Consider the following 9,220-nt stretch of genomic DNA (forward strand, 5'->3'; position numbering starts at 1 on the left):
CTATTCCGCAATCATTTCCTCACGAGTCTTGTGTCTGCGGTCTTTCTATCTCAGTCGACATTTTCTTGCTGCCTCCCTTCTCCAATCGTCGTCCTACAACATATCAATGTCTAAACTATAATTCCACTACACTTATTCAAATACCTGTCCCATGGCTGCTTCAATTGCTCCAAGAAGTCTCATGCGAAAATTGTAAAGTAAATGCTCTGCTTTTCATTTTCTTTTGATTTTTTTTGCACAGTCTATTGCACAGTCACAGGTAAGAGGACTAAAACTAGGGATATTTGTTATGTTATACAACCCGAAATCAGGATCAAGCCTAAGTAGTTTGAGTAGTATAAAGTATAAACTATTGAATTGTTTCTCAAGTTCCCGTCGACAGCGAGACGCGTGTGGTGACTTCGTCAATCTCAAGGATGAATTCTTCGATGTAGTCTCTTGGATGTGCTCATAGGGGTAGGGTGTGTGTGCGTGCATTCATATGGGTGAGTGTGTGTCCGTACGGGTGAGCGTCTTTAATTGTGCTGTGTGTTTCGCAAAAAAAAAAAACTAAATAATACCCAACTTGAATTCAAAGGAAAACTGAGATTTCCAGTTACCATCGAACCGCGGTGTTTCACTAGTTAACCAAGTCCCTGGCGAGTAACACCATAAATAGATGATCGAATCTATTGAATCATGTGTACATATACAAGTTAATTGCCATCGATGTGAACACACGTTGAGAAAATTTGAGATTTTGAAGTGTGGCATTGCTGTTGGTTCTGTCTTGCCATGACCCTCCCAATTTGTTCAGCTTACCCCAAACTAATTCCTGTCCTCTTACTCGATAGGTGGATAGCTCGTCATGCTTGTGCAGAGCAGAGAGAGGGGTCGTCGTCCCCGGCGCCGGCAGCCACGTCCCGAGATCCAGACTGTGCGTGCAATCGAGCATAACAGCTTCCATCCACCCGCTGAACGACAAGAGACCGGCGCGGGGTGACCGCCGACGCGGGCAACAATGGCCGCTGCTCCCGGGGCTTCCCGACGACCTCGCCATCGCGTGCCTCATCCGGGTGCCACGAGCCGACCACTGGAAGCTCAGGCTGGTGTGCAGGAGGTGGTTCCGCCTCCTCGCCGGCAACTACTTCTACGCGCTCCGCGGGAGGCTCGGCCTCGCCGAGCCGTGGCTCTACGCCTTCAAGTGCGACGGCGACGGGCGCGTCTCGTGGGACGTGCTCGACCCGACGGCGGCGGCGCGCGCCGGCGGGAGGGCATGGCGCGCGCTGCCGCCCGTGCCCGGCGAGTACGCGGACGCCACAGGGTTCGGCTGCGCCGTGCTCGGCGGCTGCCACCTGTACCTGCTCGGCGGCAGGGACCCGCGCAGGGGCGCGTTGCGCCGGGTGGTGTTCTACAGCGCCCGGAGCAACCGGTGGCACCGCGCACCGGACATGCTGCGCCGGCGCCATTGCTTCGGCGCCTGCGTGATGGGAAACCGCCTGTACGTCGCCGGTGGGGAGAGCGGCGGCGGCGGCCTCAGGTCCGTCGAGGTGTTTGACCCGGCCAAGAACCGGTGGGCGTTCGTGTCCAGCATGGCTGCCGCGCTGGTGCCGTTCGTCAGCGCGCTGCACGGAGGGAGGTGGTACGTCAAGGGGCTCGGCGCGGAGCGGCAGGTGCTGAGCCAGGTGTACATACCGGAGACCGACACGTGGTCGACGGTGGCCGCGCTCGACGGCATGGTCGCCGGCTGGAGGAGCCCCAGCGCCTGCCTCGACGGACGGCTCTACGCCGCCGACTGCAAGGACGGTTGCCGGATCAGGTCCTATGACGAGGCCACGGACGCGTGGTGCGGCTGCGCCGATAGCAGGCGCCACATGGGCAGCTCACAGGCTCTCGAGGCGGCCGCCATGGTCGCGCTTCGCAGCAAGCTCTGCGTCGTTCGGAACGACATGAGTGTGTCAGTTGTCGACTTCGCCGTCGGGGCGGAAAACCAACGGTGGCAGACCCTCGCCAGCAAGGGACAGATCAAGAGCTTCGTGACGAACCTCCTTTCCAGCGTCGCCGGCCGCGGCCGCGCTAAGAACCGTGTTCTCCATTGCCAAGTCCTCGAGGCCTAGCAAGAAATATTATCGACGCATTACATATGCGGACATTTAATTTGAACGAATCATCGATGTACAGTTCAATGTTCAGTAATCGTATGACAGATGTGTTTGATGAGAATAGAGTTTTCGCACCTAAGGAGTATTTTAGAACGGAGAGAAATTGCTTCTATGGTGGGAAAGAGATTCTTGTGAAGGCCGTATGCCAGTCTTGTTTTTATAACAAAAATGGGATTTGCAAAACCATGACGGATGCTATATCCCAATATTGAAGGAGCGATGATGAAAATACTAAAAAATGCATTGGATGGCACAAATTGTGTTATCCTAAACGAGAGGGGGTATGGGTTCAGATATTTCTAAGTTAACTTAGATACACTTGCCAAACAGGTGTGCAGAGGTAAATATTACCTTTTTTTCGCGAAAACGCAAGAGACTTGTGTTTCGATGCATTGATAGATAAAGAAGAGTTTATGTACAGGTCCGAGGACGGACACAACACCCGTACAACTCGACCCAAGAAAAAAAGGAAAGCTAATCTAGGGGAGTAGCTGGCGCACACCCCGGACTCCCGCGTCCGCCCATTGCAGCGCCTCGGCCACGATGTCGTTGAATAAGGATATCACCGAAGGTCACGTGTTGTCGAAGACCGCCGCCTTCCGGTGTTTCCAAATCCACCATGGAAGAGGGTGTCGTAGCAGGAACCGGCCGAATACTGTTCATCCATCGTCCGACGCCAAAACAGCATGTCTGGGTCCGCCGAAAGTTGGGTGCCCTGAGCCGGCCCCACAGCTGAACGTACTGCCACAGTGCCAGGGCGCTCGGTGCACCAACTATGTCGGGATCCAGGTGCGTTCAACGAATGCCTCTCGGACCGTGCGCGCCTTCCTCCGATGTTTCGGCACTAAAGCGTATACCTCTGTCGCCATCTATTTAATGGACCTGCCATTCAACCGCCTGTCTTTCCAGAAGAGGGCGGATTCCCCGTTGCCGACCACCATGGAGGTGGAGGCCGCGAGGACATCCAGCTCCGTCTTTGAGAAATGCATGTCCAGCCCGCGCCAAGGTCGCAGGGGATCAGTGCGCATCCTCCAGATCCACCTCACCCTGAGGTTGATGGCTGTACGCGCAAGGTCTGGGATTCCCAAGCCCCATAGCCGCAGCGGTCTACACACCCGCGCCCAGTTGACGTGGCAGTGTCCACCATTGGCATTCCCCCTACCAGCCCATAGGAATCAACGCAAGATCTTGTTCACCTGCTTTAGTGCTTTTTTGTGGAGGCCTAGCACCATGAGCTGGTGCAGAGGGATCGCTACGAGGACCGAACGGATCAGCGCCAAACGTCCCGCCGTAAGCATCATCAATGCCCTCCAGGTGGGTAGTTTGTCAGCCAGGCGGTCTACCAGGGGCTGGAATGCTGCAGCCGTCAGCCTCCTGATAGATAGTGGGATGCCTAGGTATCTCACCGGGAACGGCGCTAGCTGACACTCCATGAGTTCAACTGCGCCCGCAGCCTCAGCATCTGAACAAGCGATTTGAGATACTGAGCATTTAGCGAAGTTGGTACGCAGTCCTGATGCATGCCCAAAGAGCTCCAGAATACCGCGTACAACACGCAGTTCCGTCTCAACTGGGTGGCAGAAGATTACCACATCGTCCGCATAAAGTGACACCGACGTCACTAAGTCCCGCCGCGCCAAGCGCCTCAGAATCCCCAGCTCAATCGCCTTAGCCAACATCATGTTGAGCGATTTCATCATCAGAACAAACAACGCTGGCGACAGGGGGTCTCCCTGTCTCAGGCCCCGCCGATGCCAAATCGGGGGGTCTGGCTCGCCGTTGAGCATCACCCGAGTACTCGCGGTGGATAGGAGGATGGACACCAGTTCGCGGAACCTTGGTCCAAACCCTAACTTGCAGAGGATCTCTATGAGGAAGCCCCATGAGATGGAGTCAAAGGCACGAGCAATGTCTAGCTTGAGCATCACCCGCGGCTCCTTCTCCCGGTGTAGGAATCTAGCTGTCTGCTGAACCAACATGAAGTTGTCATGGATACAACGTTTGCGAATGAATGCGCATTGGTTGCGATCCACCAGTGACTCCATCCGAGGGGCTAAGCGAGTGGCCAACGCCTTTGCAACCAGCTTGGCGAAGATATGGATCAGACTGATCGGCCGGCAATCGCCAAGCGCAGCCGCATCCGGACGCTTAGGCAGCAGGATCAACAGAGCCTGGTTAAGGCCCTGGAACCCGCGCCCGCACAGCGTGAACAGCTTGTCGAAGGCAGCCATGAAGTCACCTTTCACCACTCCCCAACACTTTTGGAGGAACTCAGCCGTGAACCCATCGGGTCCGGGCGCCTTGCCCGCCGGCAGTCGCCGAATCACCTCCCAGATCTCGTCTTCCATGAACACAGCCTCCAGCTCCGACAGGTCCTCAGAATGGGTGTCCAGGAAGTCCAAGTCCGGGGAATGTTGCCTCTCCACCGAGGTTCCAAGCAAACCCTCAAAGTGTGTGAAAGCAGCTTTAGCCATAGTCACATGGTCAGAGATGACCGCGCCTCCCACCTGCAGGCTATGGATCACGTTCTTCTGGCAGCGGTAAGCTGCGTGCTAGTGGAAGAAGGCCGTGTTGGTGCCCCCCTCCTTAAGCCACGCGATCTTGGCCCGCTGCCTTGCCATGGTGCGCTCCAGAGAAGCCAGGCCCAGGTAAGCGTGTTTGAGGTGAGCCCTGAGTCGGTGTTCGTCCGGTGACAACCGTCTAGATTCCATTGCCCTCCATGACATCCCAGGCGCTCCGCACAACCTCCTCAAAGCTCTCTAAGCGTAGCCAGAAGCGTTCAAACTGGAACCGTTTCGGACCCGTGGACTTGGTGGTGCAGTCCAAGAGGAGTGGGCAGTGGTCAGCCACCACCGTCGCCAAGCAGCGCAACATGCAGCTGCTATGCAACTCCTCCCAAGCAGCTGTGACGAACACCTGATCCAACCGTACGAGAGTGGGACTTTCCCTCTCGTTAGACCACGTGTAGCGGCATCCGTGAAGGTAGATCTCCTTCAGCTCGCAGTCATTCAAGAAGCGCCGGAATCTGCCCATCATCCTACGGTTGAGGTTACCGTTGTTTTTGTCCTCATCGCGGTAGATCAGGTTAAAATCCCCGCAGAGTGCCCAAGGTCCAGGGTGAGCCCTACGGACGTCGTGGAGTTCCTCCAGGAAGGCGACCTTGTTAGCCTCAGCCTGTGGACCATAGACACAAGTCACCCACCATCCAGAGCCACTGCCCACAGGGGAAACCCTCGCTGTAACACTGTTAGCCCCGTAGTGGGCGCTATCGAGCTGCACCACCCGGCTAGTCCAAGCCACAATGATCCCCCCGAATACCAATCGCCGGCAAGCAGAAGTAAGCGTCAAACTCTGCGCCTAGCGCTTCAGTAACGATAGCATGGGTTACAACAGATAGCTTTGTCTCCTGGAGACATACAATGGACGCACCCGTTGACAAGAGATTAACTTATCAATGCCTACATATTGTAGACTAGGGTTTTAGTCAGAAGTAGAGGGCAAGTAGATCTCGAAGGTTTCAGCCGAAAAGTACTCGACGATGTAAAAACTAGGGTTGCGTGAAACAATGAATCGATGCTCTCTTTGTCCCTCGACTCCCCCTTATATAGGAGGCGGAGCCGAGAGATTCGTAATACACAAGTTACAGAGTCCGGAAGGGTTTCTAACCCGTTGATACGTCCCAAACGTATCTATAATTTCTTATGTTTCATGCTACTTTTATGATCATACTCACATGTTTTATACACATTATATGCCATTATTATGCATTTTCAGGCACTAACCTATTGACGAGATGCCGAAGAGCCAGCTTGTCGTTTTCTCGCTGTTTTTGGTTTCGTAAATCCTAGTAAGGAAATATTCTCGGAATTGGACGAAATCAACGCCCAGGGGCCTATTTTTCTACGAAGCTTCCGTAAGACCGAGGATATACGAAGTGGGGCCACGGGCGCCGCCACACTAGGGCGGCGCGGCCTAAGGGGGGCCCGCGCGGCCCTAGCGTGTGGGGCCCCCGTGACGCCTCCTGACCTGCCCTTCCGCCTACTTAAAGCCTTCGTCGCGAAACCCCCAGTACCGAGAGCCACGATACGGAAAACCTTCCAGAGACGCCGCCGCCGCCGCCAATCCCATCTCGGGGGATTCGAGAGATCGCCTCCGGCACCCTGCCGGAGAGGAGAATCATCTCCTGAGGTCTCTTCATCGCCATGATCGCCTCCGGATCGATGTGTGAGTAGTTCACCCCCGGACTATGGGTCAATAGCAGTAGCTAGATGGTCGTCTTCTCCTCATTGTGCTATCATGTTAGATCTTGTGAGCTGCCTATCATGATCAAGATCATCTATTTGTAATCCTACATGTTGTGTTTGTTGGGATCCGATGAATATTGAATACTATGTCAAGTTGATTATCAATCTAGCATATATGTTGTTTATGTTCTTGGATGCTCTCCGTTGCTAGTAGAGGCTCTGGCCAAGTTGATACTTGTGACTCCAAGAGGGAGTATTTATGCTCGATAGTGGGTTCATGCCTCCATTGAATCTGGGACAAGTGACAGAAAGTTTTAAGGTTGTGGATGTGCCGTTGCCACTAGGGATAAAACATCGATGCTTTGTCTAAGGATATTTGTGTTGATTACATTACGCACCATACTTAATGCAATTGTCTCGTTGTTTGCAACTTAATACCGGAAGGGGTTCGGATGATAACCTCGAAGGTGGACTTTTTAGGCATAGATGCATGCCGGATAGCGGTCTATGTACTTTGTCGTAATGCCCCGATTAAATCTCATAGTACTCATCATGATATATGTATGTGCATTGTTATGCCTTATTTATTTGTCAATTGCCCAACCGTAATTTGTTCACCCAACATCTCGTTTATCTTATGGGAGAGACACCACTAGTGAACTGTGGACCCTAGTCCAATTCTTTACATCTGAAATACAATCTACTGCAATTGTTCGTTACTGTTCTTCGCAAACAATCATCATCATCCACACTATACATCTAATCCTTTGTTTACAGCAAACCGGTGAGATTGACAACCTCATTGTTACGTTGGGGCAAAGTACTTTGATTGTGTTGTGCAGGTTTCACGTTGGCGCCGGAATCCCTGGTGTTGCGCCGCACTACACTCCGCCACCAACAACCTTCACGTGCTTCCTTGACTCCTACTGGTTCGATAACCTTGGTTTCTTACTGAGGGAAACTTACTGCTGTGCGCATCACACCTTCTTCTTGGGGTTCCCAACGGACGTGTCAACTACACGCAGCACCCGTCCCGTAAGATTACAAGTCTATATTTCCTAATACAACTCTAGCTTTCCTTAGTACTATCTTGGGCTTCCGAATCTTCATATTCATCGAGTCGTGGGCCTTCAATAAACCCCGGGTACCACCTTCGGCAGGCCCATTTGGGGATGCCTATGTCACCCGTAGTGCTCACAACACTCCTAACACCCGTACGCCTTGCGATCATTGAGGCCTCGCACATTGTCCACCAACACCTTAGGATCGTACTGAAGGAGATATGCCCTAGAGGCAATAATAAAGTGGTTATTATTTATATCTTTATGTTTATGATAAATGTTTATATATCATGCTATAATTGTATTAACCGAAACATTAGTACATGTGTGATATGTAGACAAACAAAGAGTCCCTAGTATGCCTCTTAACTAGCTTGTTGATTAATGGATGATTAGTTTCATAATCATGAACATTGGATGTTATTAATAACAAGGTTATATCATTGTATGAATGATGTAATGGACACACCCAATTAAGCGTAGCATAAGATCTCGTCATTAAGTTATTTGCTATAAGCTTTCGATACATAGTTACCTAGTCCTTATGACCATGAGATCATGTAAATCACTTATACCGGAAAGGTACTTTGATTACACCAAACACCACCGCGTAAATGGGTGGCTATAAAGGTGGGATTAAGTATCCGGAAAGTATGAGTTGAGGCATATGGATCAACAAGTGGGATTTGTCCATCCCGATGATGGATAGATATACTCGGGCCCTCTCGGTGGAATGTCGTCTAATGTCTTGCAAGCATATGAATAAAGTTCATAAGAGACCACATACCACGGTACGAGTAAAGAGTACTTGTCAGGAGACGAGGTTGAACAAGGTATAGAGTGATACCGAAGATCAAACCTCGGACAAGTAAAATATCGTGAGACAAAGGGAATTAGTAATGTATGTGAATGGTTCATTCGATCACTAAAGTCATCGTTGAATATGTGGGAGCCATTATGGATCTCCAGATCCCGCTATTGGTTATTGGTCGGAGTGAGTACTCAACCATGTCCGCATAGTTCTCGAACCGTAGGGTGACACACTTAAAGTTGGATGTTGAAATGGTAGTACTTGAATTATGGAATGGAGTTCGAATATTTGTTCGGAGTCCCGGATGAGATCCCGGACATCACGAGGAGTTCCGGAATGGTCCGGAGAATAAGATTCATATATAGGAAGTCATATTCCAAGTTTGGAAATGATCCGGTGCATTTATGGCAGGTTCTAGAAGGTTCTAGAAAAGTCCGGATAAAACGCACTATGGAAGGTGGAGTCCCGGAAGGACTCCACAAGCTTGGCCAGCCAAACCCTAAAGGAGGAGTCCCGGTGGGCTCCACCTAGAGGTGGCCGGCCACCCCACCTAAGGAAAAGGTGGGAGTCCCACCTTGGGTAGGACTCCCTCCTTGAGTAGGTTTCCCACCTTTGGGAAGTTTTGGTGTTGGGGTCTTATTCGAAGACTTGGACTACAACTCTTGGGGATTCCACCTATATAATGAGGGGCATAGGAGAGGGGGCTGACCACCACAAGCCCATAACTTGGCCGCACCCATAGGTGGCCGGCCACCCCCTCTCCCAACCCTAGCCGCCCCTCTCTCCTCCTCTTCTCCCGCACGCTTAGCGAAGCTCCGCCGGAGATCTCCATCGCCACCGCCACCACGCCGTCGTGCTGCCGGATTCAAGGAGGAGCTACTACTTCCGTTGCCCGCCGGAACGGGGAGAAGGACGTCGTCTTCATCAACAACCGAACGTGTGACCGAGTACGGAGGTGCCGCC

The 9,220-nt window shown here is 52.2% G+C and overlaps 1 protein-coding gene across 1 annotated transcript in view; it reads left to right on the forward strand.

Annotated features, from left to right (window-relative positions):
- The window catches only part of LOC124689890 (F-box/kelch-repeat protein At1g55270-like), a 6,706-nt gene extending 4,507 nt beyond the window's left edge, over window positions 1-2,199 (forward strand). The window contains exons 3-4 of the mRNA XM_047223348.1: window positions 242-259; window positions 834-2,199. Of these exons, the coding sequence (XP_047079304.1) occupies window positions 242-259; window positions 834-2,096 (1,281 nt within the window). The 3' untranslated portion in view covers window positions 2,097-2,199. The remainder of the gene's footprint in view (window positions 1-241; window positions 260-833) is intronic.
- Window positions 2,200-9,220: the final 7,021 nt, after the last annotated feature.

Source organism: Lolium rigidum, chromosome 2 (assembly GCF_022539505.1).
Source record: "Lolium rigidum isolate FL_2022 chromosome 2, APGP_CSIRO_Lrig_0.1, whole genome shotgun sequence".
Lineage (NCBI taxonomy): Eukaryota > Viridiplantae > Streptophyta > Magnoliopsida > Poales > Poaceae > Lolium > Lolium rigidum.